A 26,786-nucleotide genomic window follows, 5' to 3' on the forward strand; every position below is an offset into this window, starting at 1 on the left:
AACATTCACAGCCAAGTATTACTGAGGTTTTATTGCTAAGAATGATTAAAAAGATTGACCTTCTCTGACTGAGTGTTTTTTGTTTTATGAAGTGATAAAAAATCTTTTTTGACAGAATCACTTCTGTTAAAATATTTGACTTTTGGTGAACTAGTCAATATTTGAATTTCTATTCAAGAAAAGTATGCAATTCAGCACATATGTAGGCATGTAATATTTAATTTATACATTTAAAAATAATTTTTCAGTAAAGTTCAGACGCAGAAATAATTGTCTACATGTAAGTAACCAGCTGTGAAAGTTTCAAGTGATACAGGCTTGTAAAAATCCTCTAGGTCGCCAATAATTTGTAATATATATCATGCAAATTTACATTAAATCCACTAGCACTTACATCAATGAAACTTTCTGATTATATGCTGCATATTTTTATGGAAATTCTTACTCAAATGTGATTCGGAGCCTCATTTATACAAGATTTTATTCCCAAAATGTATTTTTTTCTTGCTGCTGGGAGGAAAAAAAAGCCTTTGGACAGTAACTAAATTAAAGAGTACATTTTTAACCTGGCTTTATCTAGTCTTTAAATTTCTGTTCTGGAAAAGTATGTAAGCTGGCACATATTTAGATAATGAATCATTTTCATATTTAAACCAGAAAATGTGTAATACATAAAATATTTTTCCAAAACGAAGCCAAGTTTTGCAGCGACATCTACTAGGTAAAAAATTTCAGCCTGCTCCCTTGTAGTGTCTTCCCTAAGCTCAATTCCTTTAGAGTGAACAAAAGGCTTAACTTTGCTTTGAACCTGCAGATACTCATGAAAGAAAGTATGGAAGTGAAGATGATAGATCAGAGGCCCTCCACAGGAAGAGAGCAGTAGATGGCGCCAGCCTGCAGTGCAACAAATCCACCAAAGGTGCCCACTTTTAACCATTTTCTGTGCTCCTTTTTCTTTCTCTTTCCTCCGTTCTGTGATTCATCCATCCCCAACAAAGCCTCAGTGCTACTGTTACACGCCCAGGGCACAACTCTTGTCTGGCCTCATTAAAAGATCAAGACAAATCTTAGCAACAGTTAATAAATCTTCAGGGCAAAGATCTCTCTTAACTCCACCACGCGAGTTCATCTGTTATGCTCTTTGGTCCTGTTTTAGAAGTCTGTGGGAAAAAAAAAACAGAGAGGCGCAACAAAGAGTCCACTGCCGTGGTAGATCTGTGAGTCTATCAACTGATTTTTGACTCACCGGCCATCTGCTGGATCCCGCTGAAGGCTCCTAGGTTACCAGAGGAGGCTGCTTGCTGAAGCAACTGGAGAAAGAAAGAGAGGCGAGGGGGAGAAGGGAAAAGAGGAGAAGAAAGTGAGCCAGTGGATACCGACAGCTGAATACATGTCTATACTATGCAACAGTGAGAACTAAACTTGTAATGAGCGGTTTAGCAGTGTGGTTTTTGCATCAGTGCTCGATGAGCTGCTAATATAGTTTGATCTCTCCTCTAAGGAAACACTGTTTGTGTTCCACCGTGATTCTCTCAGACAAGTTGAGCATGAAAGCTCTAATCTAGCCGACTAATTAGATTCCAAAACAAAAGTGGAATACTGATGCTGTCAAAAACTCATCCTTCAAAGACTTGAATTAACAGCAAATTAACATCTTGTTTCTATTGTGTGATATTTTCTTTTCCTTCCCAGAATAGAGCTTAATCTTTTGAAAGGACTGAGAAAAGGGGATTGAAAGCGCAGAAAAATCTGGGAACTCAATTCGCAAAACAATTTTTTATCTCAACGCCCCACCTTTAGCTCCAAATAAATCGATATACAGTAAGGGAGAGATGTTTGTCTGAGCTCTGTTTTACCCTCGCTCAAAGGAGAGGTGCAAATTGCAGCTAGGATCAAACAAAATGGGAATCAAATCCCCGACATTTAAGAAGTGTATTTTAACGGCGGTTTAGGTTGTTAAATTAGAAACTAAAGAGCAACGAGTCAAGGGTTAGCTCCCCAAAGCTATTGAGGAAGGAGAAGAGGAGAAAGGGGTCTCTGAACCCTAGTATAAAATGAGAAACTTCCCAATCAAAAAATCAAAAGCGTCTAAACAATTTTAGACGCTGAGCAGCTGAGCTTCTGCTGCAGCAGTTTTTAAATTGGACATCAGACGATTCCAGTACGCTCCACGCCAACCTCCAGTTTTATTTTTACACCCGTTTAAATCCACAAAATTTAGACATTATAAATTTTCAAAGAGGACATCAGGCAAGCGCCTCTGTATCCATGAAATTATCTACTAACCATTTTTGATTCATACTTTTTGGAGTTAAAAGTAATGACTACTATTTTTGAAAATAGAAAACGGATAATTATTATCATTAGCAGAAAACCTCTAATTTATAGTTTATGCTAACAAATTTTGGAGAACAAGATCCACAAAAAGTTGCAAAAATCTGTTCAGGATTATCTCCAACACTCCATTCATTCACTTTTTGGTTTATCTTCTGGAAAATCCCATAATTTGCGTCACCCTCAACTTTATTTTGAATCATTTTAATACATACGCGTTACCCAACTTGCCAGATTATCTACAGACATGATCTACACGCTGGATATAGCTTCAACACATCTGTCGGCAAAACAATTAAATAATGTGTTTGTTAGTCTTCACACCCTAGTAACATACTTTTCCACATAATACTGTAATATGTTTCGATATCAGCGGCACAGAGATGTCATGCATTTACATAAAAGAGCGAGAGAAGGGTGTCAGCCTCTGATGATGATTTAGCATTTAAAAAGGAGCTACAACAGGACAGACCTCAAAGCACAATACTTTGTAAAATATCAAAGAAAACTGTTCCCACTGAAGGTGGAAACAATAGTTCTTCTTTGCTACCTAAAGCAAAAACACACTGTAAAGTACAAACAGGGTATGACGGCACAAGAGGAAGAGATGCTATCAGCTACAAAGATAACCAAGCATGTCCGGAGCGTTCGCTAGTTGCTTTACGTATGACAGGAAGAGCAAACGGCGGATGGAATTACTGATACGGTTACATAGTTGTAAAAGAACAGCTAAAGGACAGGTGGAAAATATTTTTCAGTTTTCAAGTAATAATCTGGCACATGTGAAGCTTTTAAAGATTTGTTGGTTAGGTAGTCACGTTATACATTTACGCAGCATTTCCAGGGCATACGTTAGCTAGGCTATTTTTGTGCTTATAGTTGATGTATGCCACTTCACTGGAATAGTAAGTTTGATTCTTGATTCTTCAGATCAGACAGTGTGTGATCAGTCAACCGCTAGAATGTTATGTTATACAGTGCATAGCATAATCATAAATATTAGCGCACATTTGCCTAAAATTGCTTAATATAGTTTTGAGGCTACATTGCTATTGCATTTAATTTGTAATTTTTTTAGTTAACTAAAAAAATAAAATACATCAATAAAGGATGTAAAAATTATTTACCATTAAGAAATAGTGAAATGCTAATTATTATTATTATTATTTTACTAGCTGGTTAATTATTAATTTGTAGATTACTACATTAATGGCTAAGGTAAGTAAGCTAAGGACATTATTTAGATGGCTATTTTGAAGCCCTGATGCTAGCAGTTGTTTACTTTTGCTTCGTCTAGCTCAGGGGTCGGCAACCTGCAGCTCTTTAGTCCTTTTAGTGCGGTTTGGGAAAATACTTTTTTTTTTTTAAGTAATTAGCTGATTTTATTTTTTATTTATGTTAGTTCTTTTTTAACTTGTAGTTCTAAATTGGAAGATTATTGTGATATTGAAATATAAATATAAAATTCTATTCTATTATTTTTTTGATCGCTCAAAATAAGCGTCACACTTGTGGAAGCCGATATACCCGCCAAAACGCCGTGCATTTATCGAGACTTTCAACCCCAGGTAAGACAATTCTGGATCTTCGGATCCACATTATGTCAGCAGCTCCACCGTGGACTATGTTAAAAGCAAACACCGCTCACGCCTCACAGATGACAGCTTACAGTCCTGCGTAAAGATGAAAGTGACTTCGTACAGCCCCGATTTGCAGACGCTGTGCGCAGAGGTTCAGGAGCAGAAGTCCCATTGTAAACATACCACGGCAGACCCGACGATGTTTCCATGAACATGCTTTTCAGCATCTCTTTATTGACCACTTTTCACACACGGTTGCTGTACGCATGCAGCCGGTGTTAAAGCGCACAGCCCGACATATACCAACACAACAGCACAGACGTTGAGGCGGCGAGGCGCGATTGCCGCTCAGGTGCGTCCGCCTCCCCTGCAGCGGCGCTGCAGACCACGCCCCGCCACACACATTAACCAGGTAAAGTACATATTTAGGCAGAATATTGCAAATATCAATTTTTTAAAATTTTTTAGCATATGTCTTTAAGAGTTCAAAATGTGTTAATTACATAAAAAAAATGTAATTTTCTCTGTAGCACTTCATGGATTTAAGCAACACGCCTTAGTTGTTCACACAAAGCATAAAGGTAAAAAAACAATATTACAGTGTTATCTTCATTTTAGATGTCAAAAAGTATTTGCGGCTCCCAGTGTTTTCTTTTGCGTGGAAATCGTGTCCAAATGGCTCTTTGGGTGTGAGAGGTTGCTGACCCCTGGTCTAGCTGTTCACTTAGGATTGTGAAAATATTGCGGTTTGACGAGTGCGTCACACGAGTATCACCTTTAAATTAAATGTAATAGTTGATGACCTGAGGACCAGAACGGGCTCAAAAATGAAATCTTTAGGATAAAATGTAACTTTTCAGCCGTAACCTACACAAACATTAAACTGATCATAAAACAGTTGTTTTAGAATCCCTTGACTTAGTTATACATGAATTAAATAATATTCCTGATGAAATATAATTATGATTTCATTAATTATGTTTCTATTATTTGTCAAAAATTCAACAACTAAATTGTTTTAAACTATTGATTTTTCTACTTTCTGGCTTTCCACCTCCAATTTAATACTGAATGCAGATCTGTGAACACCATCGCAATGAGCACTTCATGAGAAATTCAGAAACAGGACGTGAATCCCTGCATTTTTATCTGGCGTGAACATTTTTCAGATATCGAACATGAAAGATCATCTTCTGGCAATCTTAATTCAGAGACCCCATTTCCTCACTGCGCAACTTTCCCAAGAGTAAGATAAAGGAGAGGAACAATGGCAGCTCTAAAAAAGGAATTACAGAACAAAAGGAAGAAATGAAGAAGGAGAAGACGGCAGGCCTATGTTGGATAGATTTTTTTGAGTTAGATTGTTCTTGTTTGGGGGCACTGACTGCTGCTGTGTTGGCCACGGGGCTGCAGTAAGGGGTTGTGGAGGAGGTGATGGAGGTGGGCGGCTCGGCGGCGCTCCTTACAGCCAGATACTGCGGGGTGAGGCCGCCCAGGCCCGTCAGGCTCCCCCAGGTGGTCGCACTGTTGAGCTGCTGCATCTGCTGCGCCAGCTGCTGCTGCAGACGCCGCTGCTCCTTGTCCTTCTGTGTGTCGGCAAACTTCACCACGATGGGAGATGAGCAGCCCTGCGGAGATGGGAGGATGAGGAGGAGCGTAAAGAAGGGGAGGGAAAGAGAGGAAGAAAGGGAAAACGAGAAGGATGAAGAAAGGGAGAAGGGAAGAAGAGAGTGAGGAAGTGAGATAAAAAATAAAGAAGTGATAGAAGATGAAAGGGAAGTATAGAAAGGCCACAAGAGGAAATGGGAGAAGAAAGAGAAAAGGAGTCAAAGGATTGTTCAGGTACTTTGTTGCTTGCAAACACACCTGTAATAATTGTTGTACTGAGTGAACACAATATGGGCAATAAGCCACATGTCTACAGTGATGATTCACACCTGAAATCATCCACAAACATCTTTGTATTAACAAACTTAACTTCAGCAAAGAAAGAAAATATTCTCAATTAAAAAGTCCTCTCTTGCGCACACACACACACACACTCACTCAGGGACACAGGACACGCACACACAGTCACACAGGAAACTTGAGTCTAAAGCCGGTGGGCTTTCTTCTTTCCCCCAAAAGGGCTCAGTTATCTCTGAGTCCAAAACGGTATCACCAGAAACAGATTTCCCGAGTTCTCCAACTATTTCATCATCTCATATGAAGAGAGACTTGATCTGTGTGTGTCTGTGTGTGAGTGTGTTAATATGTGTGAAAGAGGGGGGGAAAGACCTAGAGAGAGAGAGAGTGATTTGGGCGACTACGAAGAGAGGTTGAGAGGGCAAGAGAAAGATTTAGAGATTTTAACGGTCACTAGAACGGCATCTAATTGTTCGAATTCTTACGCCTCAGAGCAGCGGCAGTGTGTGTATGTGTGTGTGTAAGAGAGATGATTGTGTACGCACACTGAAGCTGGGTAACAAATCAGACGTCCAACACGCTTGCTAACAACTATGACACGAAGGAGACAAAAACCCACAACGCTCCTGATGAAGGCTGCGGTGCCGGCTGAAACGAAGCTGAGACGGCAAGTCATAATCTATCACACCACACCATTACTCACACAACGCAATCAAAGCCTAACTAGGGGCAAATCCGTTCAAAAACAAAGGCAATCTGCCACAGGAGGATAAAAACCTTTTGATTGAAACATTTAGTTTGAGGCTCGATTCCGCACTCGGCGGGGGAGAGAAGGGATTTGCCTACTTTGCAGATAGCGCTGCACACGTTTTGGAGCGGAGATGTGCTGTATGACGGTTGTGTGTGCCGGTGCAGGTATTTTGTGCAAGAGTGAAAGCGAGCGAGCGTTTGCACTTCCTTCCTTCACTGTGGATCAGAGCGTGTACTGTGAAACTAGCTTTTAGCATTCACACTTCAGTCAGGACCACTTTGGTAAAAATAACACCGTGATTTCCATTTGCATTTATTTAGATTTGGCAGTACCGGGTGTTCCAAAGTAATGAGTTTGTCGGACAAACCGGCCTTTTCATGCGTGTTTGCTGAACAGGTGTCTGAGATCATTTAGTGCGGGGCACAGGAAGAACGATCCCCAACATTTAGGGAGTGAAAATATGCACTTTACTTTAAATTTACTGAGTTTAGGGACAAGAATGCGACAGTAACATATAATCTGTACCCTTTCTGGACACAATTTTGCATTCCTGAAAAGAAAATCTGTCAGTCTCTGATGCTAACACGATGCTAGGAGTGAGATGCTAAAAGCTGAGGGCATGCCAACCCCAAACAAGCAGCCCAAACTTGATTTTTAGGCCTCACCATTTTTGTGTTGATACTCATACATTTGGGCCATTTATCCCTTTGAGTCAACTTTCTTCTGATTGGCTGCCCTCTTACAAACAGATGGTCTAAACAGGAAGTGGAAAGTGCTTCTGTGCGCACAGCCAGAGCTGCATGCCTGAGATGTCCAAATAAGGGATATCCTCTCTGTGACATCATAGAGATCCAAGAGCAGAAAAAAAAACTGTGAGAAGCCTGAGCTTTTGTCTCACAGGGAGTATTTGTACATACACTGATGTCACTATTTAAAGCTATGGCCATGTTTAATATGAGAATCCACCACTGTAATTACACGCAAGGCCTAAAAATTCATTGTTTTTTTTCCTAAATATCCTCCAAAATAATCAATTAATAATCATTAACACCTTTAGAAGCGTATGCCTACACTTTGACAGTATGACTGTCAAAAATAAAGAGTCTAGCCTAAAACTTTAATGGGAAATTAAATGAATTTCAAAGCCGAATTAATCTCTTACCAACATCACATCATCACAACTGATGGCTGTTGGCTTTTGCACCAAATATTATGCCTTTAATCTCGGTATAAATTGAGACACAGCACTGAATCATTTTGATATGACTTTAATTGGTTCAGCAGCTTCATTCTTATAACAAACACATCGAAGAATACAGATGCATGCTTTTTTTTTAAAGCTCTGTGTTTTCTCTTACTGTGAAATGCGACAATCTGACCAATGACAGAATACACATCACATCCTGAGCAACATTAAAAACTAGAGTTTCTGTGTAATTTAAAAGCAGACCTTCTTTGTCAGATAGAACATCCAGTGTATCTGCTTCCTTGTATGTGTATGTGTCTGTTTCCGTGTGTTACTGCCCTTCTTCTGTAGGCCGGGGCCTGACTTATCAGCTGAATGAGCTCGTCTCCTGTCTGTCGGCGGCTCGGCCATATTTACTCTGTCTCTCCACTGGTCATTTTGCCTCTTCATTCTGACCGCCGACAGATAAAGTAGAGGAGACGACGGGAGAATTGTATTGGGAGGGCGAGGGTTAGTCGGGGCCTCGCCGTTGGAGTCGATTCCCCCTGAGAACCGAGCTCCCTATCCCGCTCTGCTAAATATCTCATCACTCCAGTTGACACCTTGTGAGTGAGGGGAAATGCAGCCCGGAATGAGAGTCCTGCTCTGGGAGGAAGGCTGAGGGCCACAGGCATCTACGCCTGATGCTGCCGGTTGTTGCACTTTGAAGCTGTTTTTCAGGTGATTGCCTCGTTGGTTACCTTCGCCCCTAAATGCTGAGGATACATGGAGAGAAAGTGGCAGCTCATGCCATCTATTAGTTTTGCTCAAAGAAACAAACTATCCTGCTTTTACCTTAAGGGGATTTTTTAAAAAATTCATCACAGATTAGCAGCAGCTCGAACTTTCATATAAAAACACTCTCTGACTAAAGAGCTAATCAACCTTGATTGAGATGAACAAGCATCTAGAAAGCCATGTATATCAGAAGCTGTTTTGACAGATGAACTCCAGGCAGTGTCAGGAGGATTACGTTGGGACTTTGTCCAGCTGGTCCTTGTGAACCACATGCTCAGATGGGGTCTCACTTCTGGAAGTACTCTGGCTTCAGCGATGGAGCTGCATGGATAGAGAGTGCAACAGGCAGAACATGGGACCTCGTGCTCCCTGCTCATGCCCCGTGAATTCAATTGACTATTACCTTTTCTTCTATAACACAGTCTGTTACTTCACTGGAAAGGCAGGAACATTTAATATCTGATATGCCGGATATTCTTTTTCTGCTCATTTTAGAGGTCACCATGGTGGACCATCTGCCTCCATCTCACCCTGCTCCTACAATCCCTTCTGTCACACCAACCCTTTCTATGTCCTCATTCACAACATCCACCTTCTCTGCGGTCTTCGTCTTTTCCTCCTGCCTAGCAGCTCCATCTTCAACAACCAGTACATCCACTATCCCTCCTCTCAACCTGAGATATCCCTCTGATGATGTCCACATTTCCAATCCTGTCCATCTTGGTTACTCCCAATGTAAATATTAGCATCTCCAGCTCGGCCTCCTGTCTTTTTGTGAGCTCCACCATCTTCAAAACACACCTCATAGCAAGTCGACCATCTTGTAAATCTTCCTTTTCACGCCCCTGTCACTCATTTCTACCTACTTCATCCAGCCTGGACCTCTCGCACTGTCCATTACTTTGGAAGATTGACAACCCGTCTCCCTCTCATTCACACACAAATTTTGTCTTGCTTCAGCTGACTTTTCTCTCTTGGACATCTCCATGTTTACACAGGTATCTCATCAGGACCACCTAGCTTTCCACTCTTCATACTCTTCATAGCTACCCTAATTTCCACCATATTAATCCTCTGCTCCTCTACTTTCATCCATCCATCCATCTCTAACATCCTTTCCAGTTTGGTCTCTCTCTGTGATACATTTCTCTGCCAGATAACGAAGTTAAAAGCTCAGCACTAAAAATGCAGATTATCAATCTCCACTGATGACTCTCTGGAAATTGTTCTGCAGCAGCCATCTTTTGAATTGGACTACATGGACTACATATCTAAAGTTTAAACTTTGCATGGTGTGATTATAAGTCTATTATAAATATATTTTTAAACAGAAGCCATGGCAATTTGGGCAATTATGACTAACTTTCACTGTTTCTGGGCAGCTAGAGGTATATGATTCAACTTCATCTTAAAATAAAAACAGAACATAAAGGTGAGAGTCTGGAGAAAAGTGGGCGAAACTACAGGTTTTGAAAATACGTCATAGCTTTTGGGATAAATCCACAATTCCAGTTTGCGCAGAGGTTTGTGTGAAGTGTCATTTTTTTATATTCAGCATCCAAAAATTACTATTAAAAGCACTGGATACACTTAATTTTTCATATAGCATAGTTGATGCTGTGGCACGATGGGCATATTTTCAGATGCTTCCATAAATTTAAACAAGTAGTTGACGTGCTTGGATTCCCAAAGAATTTGGACTTGTAACTTGTGTATGTAACTAAAAATAAAAATACTCACACATTGTGTATTTTACAGTTTTGGTAATTAACCTGTGAAGAAAAAAATAACTTTCCAAACCCTCGCTAACTAAATATGGCAAGTATAAAAGGACTATTAAATCTTTGTCATAGTCTGGTGTGATAATCTCCTTACACTCGTCTCTTTTTCTCCCATAGCTGTTAAAATCATTAACTGCAATTTCAGTAGAGATGCATACATCTCATTTTTAGCTACACGTGTCTTTCATGTTCTATCATATTCATCCCTCTGCAACAATGAAAAATAACTCGTCCCCATTTACAAGTAATTTCATAGTTTTTACTGCAGCTGCATTTCCTTTCTATTCTGGTAGTTGCCATCATATTCCACTGAAATCTGCATCTCGTGAGCTTCACAGTGCCACAAAAGATTAATAGGCAACAAAAGATGGTGACAGGTTAACCTGCACTTGACCCATGACGTCAGTCTTTCCTTCTTTCACCAGAGCCTTTAGATTAAAGCCCTACTTTAGACAAGGACACCTTTTACACAACCCTGTGACAAACAGTGGAGTCTGACGGTTTGGCCGAGACTGCCCTTATAAGGACATTCAAAGGAAACATCGCAGCCTGCGATCCAACATTACTGTTAGTTTTTTTTTTGTCCATATAGACACGACAGCATCACACAGTTGTTGTGTCGGCTGCACATCCGTGATGGGACTCTCCCGTTCCACCACATGTCCAAAGGTGCTCTATTGGATTGAGCGCTGGTGACTGTGGAGGCCATCTGAGTACAGTGAACTCATCGTCATGCCCACAAACAACATTGTAAGATGATTTGAGCTTTGACACCTGGTGCATTGGCCTGCTGGAAGCAGAATAAAAGGATGGATGTGATCAACAACAATACTCAGGCAGGCTGTGGTGTTTAAATGATGCGTTGCTGGTAGTAAGGAGCCCAAGACTGCAGCTCCAGACAACAGAACCAAAAAGATTTTCGGGATGTATTATCTGGAATTAAAATTTTAACAGGTTAAAGAAAAAGAAACTAAAAATATAAAAGCCCAGAGTCTTCTGCCATTTCTTCTAAAATTACCAACTACTACCTATAGCCACCTATAACAACCAATGAGGGTCACTTCTCTCAGGAATTATCCCGTTTCCAACAACCCATCACGCCTCTGTGATTTAAGTCCATTTCAGAGTGTTTGACGAGGCCAGTGTTTATCGGTATCTGCTGATACGATGGGAGTCTGTAAAACCCTTTCTGCTGGGTGTAATTACACCACATGTTGAGTAAATCTAAATTTGTAAACCATCTGATTTGCTTTAAATTGCCCACTTTTGAATACAAACAGCAGGGGGCGACATAATGGCTTCATCTCGCTTACGGGATATTTCATGAGTCTCCTGCGGACAGTCGGCTCCTCACAATACACTGACTTTATTGATAACAGGCAACTAATGTTACCCAACATATGAATACTAATGTGTGGTCATAAAAAGAAACGTTCCTGTTTTGCCTCAAATGGTCTCTGGGTTCATATTCAACAACAGCAATGTGTCTCGGTGCTGGAGGTGAAGCATCGATTCCCATTTTCAGCTATTTTCAGGAGACAGATTTTCAGCTCCAGTCAGTCAAGTCTCCCATGTTGCACAACTTTCACATCTTGAAAAATAAAAAATAAAGCGCTCCGAGTCTCATGGGAGAATTTTTTACCAGAAGATGCTTCTACGGGGGAAAACACTCTATTCTGAAATGCTATTTTTGTCTGTTTCTTGCAATCTTTTGACAAATCTCCTACACAGAAATGCCCGTCTCAGACAGATATCGTAACAGCATTTTCACTGAAATATAGATGTCAGTGCTGCCATCATGCAGCAGGTTGAGTGCGCTTGATAAAACCTCTAAAATATGCCTCAGAAATTTCACCTGCGCTGCATATGCTTGATGCCCAGGTGTCACGCCACAGTTCCTGACTGACAGATGGGTCTGTGTAGGCCGATGGCATGACAGCCCGTGGTCTCAAAATTACACTGCAATGATCACCTGCTGTAATTACGGTATCCGACTTTAAAATGATGTAATTACAGCGTATCGATCAGCCGAAAATACCACCTTAAGAAAAAGGGGGGAAAAAGTGAAACTTTTGTCTGTGACTTGGATCGACTTAACCAGGAGTTCACTGAGCTAATAAAGCCAACTACGCTCCCTGAAGCCAACGCTCTGAGACAACCGTGAAGAGAGCATTACACATCGCTTCCCATCTTTCCCAAAATGCTCAGATGCACTCGCGCGAACTGAACTTATAAGCTCCGGTCCGTTTACCTTGGAAATCAATCTCTCATAGCTTTCAAGAGAGTTTATGCGCTCTGAGCCTTCTCCATCTCATTTATTTACCTCTCGCATAGCCTTCAAATGTCAAACCATGTTAACTTACCCTGCTAATAGGAAGTCAGGAGCCCCCGATATCTATAGGAGTCTGCGCGTCACGTCTGAGCTCTTTGTGCATGTTGTTTCAACTCATTGTCCCCAAAACCCAGCCTACTCGCTCAGAAGGAACCGTCAAAATCTGTCAAAGGCAATACTTGGAAAAGCACTCCCTCTTTAAATCGTGCCATGTTTAACTGTTCATTGTTGCATGTGATTAAACTTCTCCTTCCACTTTAGCTTCGCACTTTATTATTTATAGACTGTCTCAGTTTTTCATCAGTTGAAATAATTGTCGTTGTTTTTTCTTATTTTAATAGTGTAAAACATTTCCATTACAGTGAATTAAATCTATAATGAATTAATTCCCTGCCTTTGTAATAATATATATATTAAGAATCCATATTATGCAGAAAAGGTTTGCTTTGTGTCCATTTTGAGATTCCCAGAAGCTTATAAAAGCTGTCGAAAACAGACATCTTGAAGGTTGGATTGATGAAGACATCAATCCAACCTTTTAATCATTTTCAACCTTAAAGTGGTGCAAAATTCTCCCTCTAGTTTTGAATGTTATCAGCTCACTGAAAAGCCATTACAAGTCGTTACCAGTCTCACACATGCTGCCAGGCTCCTCCTCCTTTTTGTAGCTGTACCTCATTCGATCCACCCTTCAGATTAAGCGCAACAAAACATAGTGTGAGCTTGACACATCAACCGGCTTGCTTTTTCTTTCCTAGTGGTTGTCTTTAGGTTTGTTTTCAGGCACCAAAAATATGGATGGCTATTTGTTAGGAGGTAGAATCGGTTGTTTGCTGATGAGAAGTTGGGTAGTTTGATCCCTGAACCCCAATTTGCCCCCGATGCATATTTACTGTGTGGAAGATAAACTGCATTTAATAATGTGCTCTATGAATGTGCGTATAATGCAAAAAGGGCTCTTGAGTATCCTTTTCCTTGATCACCAAGACATTTATTTACCTTTGGAAATCTTACATGCACTTCTTCAAACTACCACTAGAGGTCTCCTGCACAAGCTGGAGTGCCTACAATGTTTGAAAACCATCTTCTGAGTTGCTATTAGACGAAGAATTGCACCTACTGGCCGTTCACTGAGCTGATAACATCAGAACTGGGCGACTGGATTGCGTTTCCTGTCAGCAAGTGTGGACACACACATCACCTGTCGGTGTAAAACAACGCTTGACTGAACAGCACGACAAACTGAAGCCTCCAGACTGATCCTACAGCTGAATCAACAATTCAGCTTAAATTAGACTTAGATGGTACTTATAACACCGGCAGAGCATATACACTCTAGAACACGCATATACATAGTAAACTGTGACTAAATTCAGAGTAAATTGAGACTATTTGGAAAACAAAGACGAATCTGGCATTTTGTGACAAATACTCGAGACTCATAAGTTAGGCTAACTCAGACTCCTTCTGTTAAAATAAAACATGGGATCATCCAGCCTTATACGGTGTCAACATCAGCCCCTGATTAATCTAATCTCCTATTTTCTTCCCACTGTCAGTCTGTATCTGTCTCTGCTCTTCACTACAGTCGACAGATGTGTTTGTTCACTGTTTAAACAGACACTGCTGTGTTTTCGCTCATGCTCTACTTAAGCTCTCGTCTAAATGCGCTTGAACGCTTCTGCATTTCCGACGGGGGGTCGGAGGGGGTGTGTGTGCACGTATGCAGCAAGCGCAGGATAATACACAAGTGTCCCTCTAGTTTCGTGCGGGAAAAGGAAAAAAGAAAAAAGGTAGGAAATAGAAAAATCAGTGTTGATGGAAAACTGCACGAGGGGAACCTGAGTGCTAAATGAGTCTTTATAAAAGGAGTGAATAATGTAAAGCACAAATAAAGCACAACGAAGGCGACCCACTTTTCTCCGTGTGTGTCTTTAGAGGTTCGACGGCGAATTACCCGTCCCGCTCATATCCACTTTCATTACGGCCTAACATTCAGAGAGCAAGGGTGTGTGTGTGTGTGTGTGTACAAATGTGTGCCGGCGTGTACCTGAATGTCACACCGTAATGAGAATGGATATGACAGTGACAGGGCCATCAACGAATGGGCCCCCGGTCTGCCTTACTTCTTCCTCGTGACATGTGGCACGTACGTGACAGGGAATACACTCACACAGACACACGAACACACACATCACGTGCACACAATCTTTCTCTATCTAAGACAGTGGGGTGCAATAGAGCCAAGACAATAACCAAACTCTATTTACCAGACCTCATTCCCTCATTCGGACTCGAAGTAATTACTTTTAAATTGCAAAACTGAGGAACATTAACAAACGGATGCGGCAATTTAGGTCCGCCTGGGGCTAGACAGCTTGTTTTCAAATGGAAATGAAGGTATTTTGCCATTGTCCACTGTAATATTGTTGTGTTATGGTTTAAAGCTTCCCTTTCCCCCCTTTTCCTGTGTGCATGATAAAAGCAAAGGGGCACTGGTAGTGTTTACCGGCCCCACTGTGGCAGACAACTTGCTCGGAGCGAGGTTAATTCTAGCCTAATGCTAACGCCGACGGAGAGGAGCGTCGCTCCTTCGACTCAGAAAGACAGACACCGCTGCTGTTCGGCCACATAAATCAACACAGACACTGATATTCACAGTGTGGCAACATAAACAGAAAAACCACACACATACTCACAGATAGACAGACAGAGGGAGGAGCATGCGTTTTCCCCACGTCAGGGTCACAGCACATCAATAGCAGCCATGATTATCATGATCAGCTCTAATGAGGGGGCTACGGGGGTGAATGCCACTCGTTCTTTTTTCCCCTTAACACAGCCTGTTATTACCGCTTTTTTTTGTCTCTTTCTCTCTGACTCGCAGGGGTACACACACTCTGTGCTCGTCTTATACCATGTAATTCTCTTCCCAATCACACTCCTGTCATCCTGCCCTGTCACAAGGCCTGACAATGCTGACAAGGGCGCCCCAAAAACCCGGGTGAGGCAGGGGGTGGGGGGGGGACACAAAAGAGCTGCGACTAGGTCCCCATTATGGCACCGCTGGGGTCACTGTGCAACTGATGAGGTCTGTAACAGCACCTTCCAATTTGCAGTTGTTGTGTCAAGGGTGCTGCTTATTTGTCACAGTTTGGAGACTTTGCCAAAGTTTGCCCTAGTTGGAAAATCTGCGATTGGAAAAATGGAGACTAAACAGGCGATGGTGATTTTTATCCCAAGGCCGAGGACGTGACTGTGCCAGCTTCTGCTAAAGCTCTGGATGGACTTCTAGCTTTTAGGTGAATGTGTCACACTGGTCCTCTGCACACCTGGCATGTGGCGTTAGAGGTCTGCACAGGTCCTAACCTTAAGCCACAGTATTGTCTTTAACACCCAGTGCAGCTTGTACTTCCTAATTGGACATCTGAACTGGAGATTCAAGGCTAGATTTCATTGTATTCTTTCAAAATCACACAAAAAAAGACGGCTATTGCAATACACACTGATTTGCAAATTAACTAAACCCAAGCATAATCTGAGCCTGAAGCTTTATACAAATAAACAAAAGACCCCAAACCCCTGAGTGGCTCAAGTTATATAATAAATCTCTCCTTTCTTTCTGAATGGCAGCTCCACAGATGCTACAGAAGTCAGCAGCACCATAACTCTTTTATGGAAAAGAGACATCTTATAAATGAAAATCACCTCATTTAATAAACTCTCGTCAAATGAATCATTATTTTTACCGCCCGCATGCGGCGCAGGAAAGCCGAGACTTTGTTACAACTCACATTTCCTAAAGATACAAGCTGAATTCATTTAAATTTACACACCGAATAAAAGGATTTAGTTGGATAATCATAAAGATTGAAAGCATAGGCAGACTTGTACCAAACAGTTAATGCTTTAAAAAATCATCAAGTAAAAAAAATCATCAAATGAGAAGTGAACAGTTATACTCTGTAGGTTGAGGGGATGGAATTGGCCTCGTGTGTGAGTGAACAATGAAGGATTTTAAGGATAATAATGGTTAAAAATAATAATAAAACTAATGTGAAATAAAAAAGTATACACATGTAAATAATGTTTATGGACTGTTAATAAGATAAAGACTACTTCAGAACATAATTAACACCTTTGAGTATTTACATTACTCATACACTAACTTGTAACTTAACAAACAGGGTTTAAAAAAGTATTATTGTTACTATTCTTATTCACAATGTTTATTTTAAACCCTTAACAAGCTTTGTTTTTTGTTTGATTAGCACACAATTGCAACAATAATTATAATAAAGAGTTCGCAGTCGTCTGAAATGATCTCTACACATAGAAACTGCCAACGACTTTATTAAAAGTAATCTAATAAGGCCGTTAACACTTTTACAGTCTTATTAAAGCTTCCTGCATGTTAATTAAATCTTTGTAAGGACTCAAAGACTGTAAATAAAAGGTGGATGAAGGGTTTTGCATGCTCACATCTTTCTTTGTTAACTAGTGGATGATGTCAGAGTGGTTACAGCCACCTTTTATATACAGTCTATGCTTGAGTAGCACTTACCAACTTATAATCGCGTTTCACAAAAAGCTAAGCATTTGCTAACTGTTGTGGTTTAAAGATTTTATTCTCCTCGTGCTGAGGAAAAATTGATACCACATTTCTCTTAAGCGAGCAGAAAAAGACCTACATAATGGTTACGTATTAAAGCAGCGCTCCTTTAGTCCTTACATTGAGGCATTCAATTCACTGGACCTATGTCAGAAGTGCTCCAGGAAATGTTACTCGGCCTAACCTATTAAGTAGCAAGTCGCGGCTTTTACTGAAGAAGTGACTCAAAGATGAGACAGACATATAATTGCCAGCACAATAACAGAGTGAAGTGCATGTATTAAAGGCACTAAAGAGACAGAGAGTTGAAGAAAGGGCAAGAGTACCATACCTCCATAGTCTGAGACTGGTGCATGGCTTTGATTGCATTCTGTGCCATAGCTCTGGTGGAAAACGTGACAAACGCACATCCTGTAACGAGGGAGGGGGGGCAGAGGGAGGGAGGGAGGGATGGAAGGGGAGTGGGAGGGAGGGCAGAAGGGCAGGAGGAGGAGGGAAGACAAGAAAGAACAAAAACAAGACAAAAGGGTTGGACACGTCGTCGTTATAAAAACCCAAAACAGAGATTGATACAGAGAACAGCTCACAGGCAGACAACAGTGTTCTCAGTCGCTGTAGAAACAACAGGCGAAAAACGAGCACAGTGTAATGACAACCACAACCCCTCCCCGACCCCCGCCCCATCCACCACAGGACACCTGGGACAATAACCATCGGAGCGTCGGATTGGCTGTTGATGCCTTCCCTCGTCCTTGCCCCTCCTCCTTCTCCTTCCTCTCGCTCCCACACACACACACGCACACACTGGCCGAATTCGTCATACCTGTATTCAACTGCTCTCATCTCTCAGCAATTGAGCGGTGTAAAGCAGGCTGAATATGCATGAAAACGATTTGAATCCATTTGGGCCGTTCATGTTGTTTTGTGTGTCTGACTGGGTGCCCTCTCTTTCTGTCTTTGTCAGACAGGAAAGAGATGTGATAGAGGAGGGCGAGGTGAGGGGGCATCAGCAGGGGGCTCGGGAAGACGGGAGGATAGGAAATGATATTAATTCAATCCACAGGGAGAGGAAGGCGAATAGGAAGTGGAGGTGTGGTCGGCCTCCTCCGTGACTGACACTGATTTTAGCCAATCAAGATTGGACACAGCCAGAGGCAATTTTAGGGGAGTTTGTTATCAGTTGTTTGTGGGTAAGGGGTGGGAGGAGGGGGTGCAAAGTTGTGTTTGTCTGACTGGTTAGGGAGTGATTAGAGGAGATAATGTGAGAAGTGCTTCAACAACACCCCAGGCTAATAATATGCTAACAAACTCACCAAGCCATGTTAGCGCAGCCAGGCCTGAACTGATTACACACATGCTTGGACACACACACACACACACACGTTCAGGTTCAGCTGGCTGACTCGTGGCTTGGCTACAGAGGAAAAAACTAATAGCATGGGTCATCAGATAGACTGTCCCTGGCTGTGTGGATGGGATGAAAGGGTGGAGAAAGGGGGGGGGGGGGGGGGGGGGGGGGGGAGGAAATTGTGAGGATAATGCAACAGACAACAAGACAGAGAGAGAGGGGAAGGACAGATATGTTGAGGAATAGATGATCATTGTTCTCTTCCACCTCGATCACAAGCCGCCTGTAGCTGTGATAGAATGAGGATGAGAGAGACGAATGGTCAGTTTTTTCTCCTGACTACATCCACGGCCGCCTGGATTTTAAACACAGGCGTTTCCCTGAGAAAATGTAGACCTGCACTTGTACAGTTGCAAGTTTATCTCGGGGCTCTGACCGCCCTTTCTGGAGGGTAACACGTTTCTGATGAGCCTCGCTGTTTAAAACCGGACGCTTCTTTGCTCAGTAGAGGGCAGGTTGGTTTCTTTGATTGTTGGGCTGTTTCACAAACTGATTTTAAAACAAGAGATTAGAGTTGCATCTGTTTCTCATAGTCACTGTTTGTCTCTTTTATTTTGTACGTAGTGCTCAAACTGCTTGGTTACAGCTTTGAATCAAATCGCCAACTTTACAATTATTAGACACCCCGTTCTACCTCTGCACACATTTGAGACACGGGGCATGCCGAGCAAGCAAGTCAAACCCCGTATTAAGTCGAATATAACCAATTTGAAGATAAATATTTTTAATATGCTCATTTTGATGCCAGCAAAACATTTTGACCGTGTGTCAACAGAATCAAAATCCGGCTGATTAGTAATATGGTTATTTATAAAAGAACCAGGCTGGTACAGATAGGGAGGCAAAGACTACGTGGGCAAACAGTTCTAAAACAGTTGTAATATTTTTTTTAAATAATCTGTGGTATATAATACATTTTAAAAGATATAATCTATATTTAAAGATTCAGAATTCCTGATCTTCAGCCTCTCGGGTGTCATTAAAAACACATCTCTGTTGTAGAAAGTTAAAACTGTATCATGAAAATATGAAAGCATATTTAAACAAGTTCCAGATGTGTGTCTCTTGGCCTCATTTTATTTTAACAGGAGATTAGGCAAAGTGGGGAACTCTGCTTTGATTTGACCCATATTTAACTGGATCAGGTGACCCTGAACTCTCCCTCAGTTACGCTGCAACTGGTCTAGGCGTGTGGGGTCTTCCCATGATGTGTTTCTTCTTTCCTCACCCTTTCACTCTCTGCAGTTAATCATTAGTTATTATTAATCTCTCTCTCTCGTCTCATCTCCCTCTCCTCACCCTGCTGGATATTTCTTCCTGTTAAAAAGGAGTTTTTCCGTCCCACTGTCACCATATGCTTGCTCACAAGGGGTCGTGTGATAGTTGGGGTTTTCTCCGGATTATTGTAGGGTCTTTACGTTACAACATAAAGCAACTTCAGACAAACTCTTGTTGTGACTTATCGCTATATAGATAAAACTGAACTGAATGAAAGCAATGTCATTATCTGGCAAACTAAACTGCTGAGTAGGTGAAATTATATATCCTGGGCAATTACAGGAAATCATTTAAAAAGTAACATAACTGGTGTGTCTGAAAGAGGTCAGCACACCCTTGGTCCCAGCCTTTTTGAAAATCTTTTTCTGTCATCAAACTCAGAATGTGCTGTGTTTTTAATAATTTGCATAAATTGGCATTTTTTAAATTTCCCATGTTACCTAGCGCCCTAACTCTTTTTTTGAATCTTTTTTGTAGGTTGTAATTTTGAAAATCAGTTCTGAAAAAAGTAATGTGGATATTTTTTGAAGGCGTGGTTGCCAAACCTATTATATTAACACATGATAAAAGCAGAAATTATAGCACTCAAAAAGTTTACCGGGTCTCCTGTTAGAGGTTCAGACTGTGTTAACTGAACATATCAACTGAGGCCACAGTATTGAAGGTTCAGTTTTTATAGTCTACACCATTTTCTGAATAGAATGAGAAGTTTAAGTGATGGCTGTCAAGAAGAATGAGCCTTGGTCTTTAGTGAGAACAACTTTAGAATTGAAAGAAATACACTTGAACAGTTTTTATCATCCGAGCACTCAAATCAACATCTTCTGTGTTCAATTTTCAAAATGATTGTTCCTATTGGTTATGCAGACCTGTCTCTGATCTTATATGAAACCTATTGACCTTTCCTTTTTCTTTTCTGTCACTGCCAACTGGAAGATAGAGTTCAATCACCTTTTATGTGAAACTACCTTGGTTGCTTAACATTAAAGAGGCAAGAAGGTGATAAAAAAAGAGACTGAAGCTCTGACCTAGTAAACATTTGATGCGTCCTTTGCAGTGCCAGGGCTGCTGTGCTAAGTGGTAGCACTGAAGATAGGACATACAAAAAGGGGTCATTTTTCAATTTATTCAGGGGACTGTCTATTTTAGGTGGGCCACAATCTGCCATTTAACTGCTTATTTTCCAGGAGGCTGCCTCCATCCTCTGCAGAGAAGTAATGCCCCAGAACTAGATCAGTTCTGCAGGGGGCATCCATTTGGGTTAGCCCTCCAGACTGGTCCTGATAGGTCCTGACTCTATTTATAAAACCGGTCAGCTACAACATCATCGGCTGTCACCGAAAGGAGACTCATCAGTTTGTCTCCAACTGTCAGACAGGATGCTTTTCATCCGCAAAGAAACATTTCTATCTTTAGCCCGTTTCTGCAGCTTGAAGCCAAAGCTTCTAAATAAGGAATTCCACTGCGCCTGCACACTGATTCATTAATGTCGAAGCTGTTAATGAAAAAAGAAACGCTTAGAGTCGAAGCCATACTTTCTGGCTGGTTGGTGCATGTCTTATTTTTCGAAGCACAGAGATGGGACGTGGCTCGAGCGCTAAAAATACCTCACGGGCCGCATTCTGTCGTCAGTGGAGAACCAAACAGTCCTTTAATGAAAGTAGGGTAGTTCCCCAGGCCCAGCCATCCACTGGTGGTGTGATCCATATTTTATTAATAGCGGGATGGTGGAGCGCTCTTCTGATTGATATCGAGATTTAATAGGACCTCAGCAGCGATGCTATGTGGGACTGAGGGCCCCTGGGAGTTGCAGGCACACAGAAATCCGTAAAGGCCTATTTATTTCCAACCTGGTTAGGGGTGTTTGTTTACTAGCCAAGACCAAGCTGGACTAACAGTATTTCCTTTTCGACTAAGTGGTTTATATTAGTTCCACAGAAGCAAGGATTTGGCCATTGCATCTAAAATATTCATGAGGACAAAAGAGAGGAGCTGAAGAGGGATGGAAGAAGGAAACAGGGAAGGGAGGGAAGGAGGCCGGTGTGGGATGTCTGAGAAAAAGAGGACAAATTGATGCAAGAACGGATTCTAGGACAGCCAGGGTGAATATAGAGACGGGGAGGGCCGTGTTGTTCGCAGAAGCAGAGGAACATGGGAGTTTGAGTAGTGTGGTTTCAGGCAAAGACTCAAGATGGAGACAACCTTCAGAAGAAAAGGAGGGAGATCAGACTCGAGTCAACAATAAAACATCCATAACATTCAACAGCCACAGAAAAGTATATATCACCAACATAACCACACTGAACCTGCGTGACGATGACAGCGACAGCTCCCGTGACAGAAGGAGGAAGAATAGAAGGACAGAGATTCGCAAAAAGCCCCTCCATCTCCTCAGCACATAGAAACCACAAAGGGGCAGGGAAGGGGGAGGTAGGGTATACTGGGAGGATGTTTGAAATGAGCCGTGAGGGGAGGCAGGTGTGTGCTTGTGGGAAGAAATGGTTGATGATGATTATTTAGATAGGTAACATAGCTAAAAATAGATTGATAGATGATTATCATATCTGCTCATATGTCTTGAAACACGGACCTACAGAACACACCTGTCACACCCAGCAGCTGACTGATCTGAATGATTTGACACCTGGTTTATAGGTCCATTTCTTTTCTTTAAAAGCAGCCCTGGAGCACTTTGAGAAGAGCACCAAGAGTGTGCCAATTACGAAGGAAACTCGCCAGGAATTTGCTATTTTGCTGTGGAGGCAGCTCATACCTTTCTCCAAATCAACTGAATTGGAGATGTTGCCACATTCAGAGTCATAAAAACGTTTTTCTTTTCTTTTATGGCCGTGTTACTTTTTCATTACTGCTCTATGACTCCCGCCAAGTCCCCGAATGGCCAAATCAGCACCTCACCAACTGAAAAAAAATGAAAGGGAAATGGCTGGTATTACAAGGGTTTCATGTGAACTGCCAGTAATAACCATAATTTGCTTGAAATTCTAAATTTGAGGGCAGGCTTTCCTCAATATCAGTTTGGTACTGGACTCAAATTTGGTTCAACAAGTGATTTATGTCAACAGTAACTGAGACTGGTATCAAATAACTGTAAGATCATTCACTGAAGATAAAAGATCAATGTAGCTATGGTGTGCTGCATACGCCTTGAGCAGAGCAGTGCTTTTTGAAACTAGCAACGAGCACAAGGTGGATTTGACTGAGAAACCTGTCGATCACATAACCTAACATAAACTCGTATACTGATGTAATAAAGTGGGGTCTTCGTCTCATAGACTTATCAAGTCAAAAAAAAGTAAATACAGTTGCAGTAAAATTATGAAAGTGCTTTAAAATTAACATTTTGTTTTGCTATGCAAAACATAACCAATCCTTTTATTTCAACACTACAAAGCCAACAAAGCAGCAACTCACGTCCCGATTTGGACAGCGGATTTGAAAATTCCCACTGCTCTGCAATGGAAGTACAGAGCTTAGGACTGGCTCATGGACAGGGTAAACCGGAACAGCAGGGAAGGTGGAGGATATGAACAGAGGTTAGGAGGCGAGAAGGAGGAGTGGGAGAGGGGATGTTTGGGGATGAAGCTGACAGAGCAAGAAGGGGAGAAGAAAGAATGGGGGTGGGGGGTATATAGAGCGAAAGAGGAGAAGCATGTATTCACAGTGGTGGCCACAGCAGCCTCGAGATGTTGCTCCAGTTCATTTGCATTGACTTCTTAAAATGACTCTTTTAAGACCTCGAAGGAAAACATTTAGGAAGAAGCAGTTGGTTGAAAACAGAATCTGATACAAAGGCTGTGCTGTATTAGGCATATAAGGTATACTGGGCTTGTTGCACTCATTTAATTTCTATAAACAGATATCTATACATAAATGTGGTTCCTTTTTTAGTCCGTTTGTACTCTCAATCCCAACAGACTTCAATGGTAAAATCCCAACTTTACGGCAACCTTTCAGCGGAAACTCTTTTTGGTGACTTCAGATATTTTTTCTCTTCAACAAACAACTGTACCGTGGCTATGATTTTCTATAACTCACCTGTTTGTTAAAGCTTAAAATTAGGGCTCTAGCTGCTGTTGTCTGCTAGCTGTCTCTGCTAACTGTCTCGAGGCTTAACCTCTATTAATAAGAATAATTAAAGTGGGCTTCATGTGCTTTTAGGACCTCTTTGAAATGGGATTATCTGACTATATCTATCAGTTTTTATTTGGGAATTTGTGCTTCTGTTCTAATGAGTAAAATTCTTAGTTGATACTTAGCAGTTATTAGCAGGTGTTTGCGCCTATGCAGGTAAAGCTAACCAAGCTTGTTTGCACTGGCAGATGGTGTAACGCTCCTCACTTTCATCCAAGTATGGTCACTTTTGGATCCAAAAACCAAAAGTATGGTAGCTGATGCTGACGCTTTAAGAACAGGAAGTTCAGAATTAGTCTGTATACTTTATATACAGTCGATGGTTTGCACCTCTCTCATCCTCCACCTTGTGTCCAACAGCTATCATCAGAGGCCTAAAGACTTATTAGCAACCATCTGATAACCAGTGGTTGTGTAGGGAAAACTAGTGAAACAGGTTGTTTGCATGGCTAATGCCGACTTGATTGTAAACAATAACTAAACAATAACTACTACTATTTAACTTGCTTGGAGGATAAATTGGCATCGCTCATGCAAACTACAAGAGACCGCAGCAATCTTGCAGCAAACTTTAACAACCACTTACAACTGGTTGGTAAATACACATATGGTTGCCGAGGGTTGCTAAAGAGTCTAAAGGCCTGTGTGACTGAGGCCATACAACACCAGCTAATCTAGAATAATTTTATCTTGTAATATGCAGAAAATAAAATAACCTTTAAACCACAACTTGATGCCCCTATACATCCATTAAGTGGATAAACTAGCGGAGCCTTTTGAGAGCCCTGATCCAGCTTCAGCTTTAATTATTTCTGCTCTCATTCTATTGCTTATTATTATCACTAGAATTTCTGCAGTATCTATCAAACCAATAAAACCTGATAATATGAGCTCTAAAATGGCCTTTGACGTCTTTATGACCTGCACAGAGCTCTTCCACTGCAGACCTTTGATGGCTAATAATTGATTTTATTTTGGCGAACCATTCGATAACCATCTTCTGAACCACTCAGACTCCGGGAAATAAAAAAGGACAGAGCGCACTTCCACTTGCCGAAGACAATGAATGGCTCAAGGCTGACTTTCAATTAGAAAATCAAGCCTACACACACAAACATTTATTGTTGGTTCTGTCAGGTGTGCAGCTTGATCACAACATTAAAATACTATTTCAGGTAAATGGGGAAATCTAATTTAATAGGCACGGGCACATTATGCGCAATGAAAGGCTCATCATTTTTCTATACTGCTGATTTGCAGAGGAAATATTTATGACCCCAAAAAGTTTTTATATAATAATTACCGCAGTTTTAAGTAAACAGTCTTTTCTTGCAACACTGACAGCTCGGAAAACACTTCCAGAGGTAGACAGTGAAGTGAAAAATGGCTGAGAAGGTGTAAATGAGCAGCTTCCTGTGCAGCACAAATGCTTTTAAGCAGGCAAATAACAATAAACTGCAAAACATTAAAGCGGTTGGGAACTTTTTCAAGTCAGTTTTTCAGAACCTCACTTCAACCAGTCAACTCTTATCACAAAATTTCGAGGTAAACACTTTTGAGTCATTACACAAGTTAATGCAATGAACTGTAGCTGCTGGAGGCCACGCAGGTGTTAATGTTCACATGAGGAACATCAAGTCTGGATCGAAGTGAGTCAGAGGGACAGGTACCTCTGCTGAGCCCGTCGGGTCCTCGGAGGATCCGGCATTCCTCGATCTGTCCAAACGCAGAGAACATGACCCGGATGTCGTTCTCGTTGCACTTCTTCGACACCATGCCGATGAACAACTTCCTGTCTTCCACGGCTGTAAGGAGAACCGAGAAACAAGATGAATGAAGAGATTTTATGACATTAACACTCTGTGCATGCCAGAGTTAATGCTGTGTTCCTCTCAAATGACTTTAAACATTTCCTTAATACCTATTTCACTCTTTTAATCAGAAAAGACCTCAGGTGCCCTCTAAGAAAACCACTCTGACATAACTGTAATGGGCTTCTAAAGCAGATAGAAACATGGCATAAAGGAAAAAAAAAAACAGTTTGAAAGCTTAATCTGTTGAACTTTGGGTTTTATTGTAAATTATGGCCTTAACCCAAATGTTATATAAGACCAAACTCACTTAGTCATAAAGCCTGTTGCATCCAGAATAGTTTGAGGGGTTTTTCTTGATGCTGAGCTAATGAGCTGCTACTAGCTTTATATTTATTATCCAGGCATTTAAGTGTTTTCAGTGTTTGTTGTGAAAGCAAATAAGTACTTTAAAGCTGGTGTAGGCAAATTTCTTTTAGTTTTGGTCATTAGACAAAAAAAGTGGATTCATCAGAGTACTATCACCGGGGAGAGTGGGGTTCAAAGTCCCTATACGCCATATGGATTCAGTGTTGCCAACTCCTCAGTAAGGAAAATCGCTATTGGCTGTCCTAAAAGTCGCTAGAAGTCGCCAAATGACGTCATCGCCTAATTTGCATAATTGGCCATGCTAATGTAATTGTAACCTATGCTGTTGGAGAGAGAAATAACATCGTGGAAGAGTCATAAAGTGAGTAAAAAACGTCCTAAATGCAGTTTGAATGTATTTAGAACTACAAATTAAATTTATTTTAGCAATTATTGTTTTTAAATGTCACAATTCCAACCCTGCTTCTTTATCCAGGCCTGGACCAGCAAAAGTGACCCGAAATTGGCACT

General features: G+C 41.3%; 1 protein-coding gene across 27 annotated transcripts in view; it reads right to left on the reverse strand.

Moving 5' to 3' along the window:
• celf2 (cugbp, Elav-like family member 2) overlaps positions 1-26,786 on the reverse strand; it is a 242,093-nt gene that overhangs the window by 24,056 nt on the left and 191,251 nt on the right. For 14 of the 27 annotated variants that reach the window (XM_085251508.1, XM_085251509.1, XM_085251506.1 and 11 more), the window contains 4 exons: positions 25,767-25,901; positions 17,590-17,669; positions 5,300-5,542; positions 1,247-1,310 (listed from right to left, as the gene is read on the reverse strand). In XM_085251508.1, the coding sequence (XP_085107634.1) occupies positions 1,247-1,310; positions 5,300-5,542; positions 17,590-17,669; positions 25,767-25,901 (522 nt within the window). The remainder of the gene's footprint in view (positions 1-1,246; positions 1,311-5,299; positions 5,543-17,589; positions 17,670-25,766; positions 25,902-26,786) is intronic. The other 13 variants (XM_085251515.1, XM_085251516.1, XM_085251514.1 and 10 more) reach the window with 1 other exon arrangement.

This window comes from Mchenga conophoros, linkage group LG17 (genome assembly GCF_057382185.1).
Source record: "Mchenga conophoros isolate Kocher_MC1m ecotype Shallow Benthic linkage group LG17, M_conophoros_male_GT1.1, whole genome shotgun sequence".
Taxonomy (NCBI): domain Eukaryota; kingdom Metazoa; phylum Chordata; class Actinopteri; order Cichliformes; family Cichlidae; genus Mchenga; species Mchenga conophoros.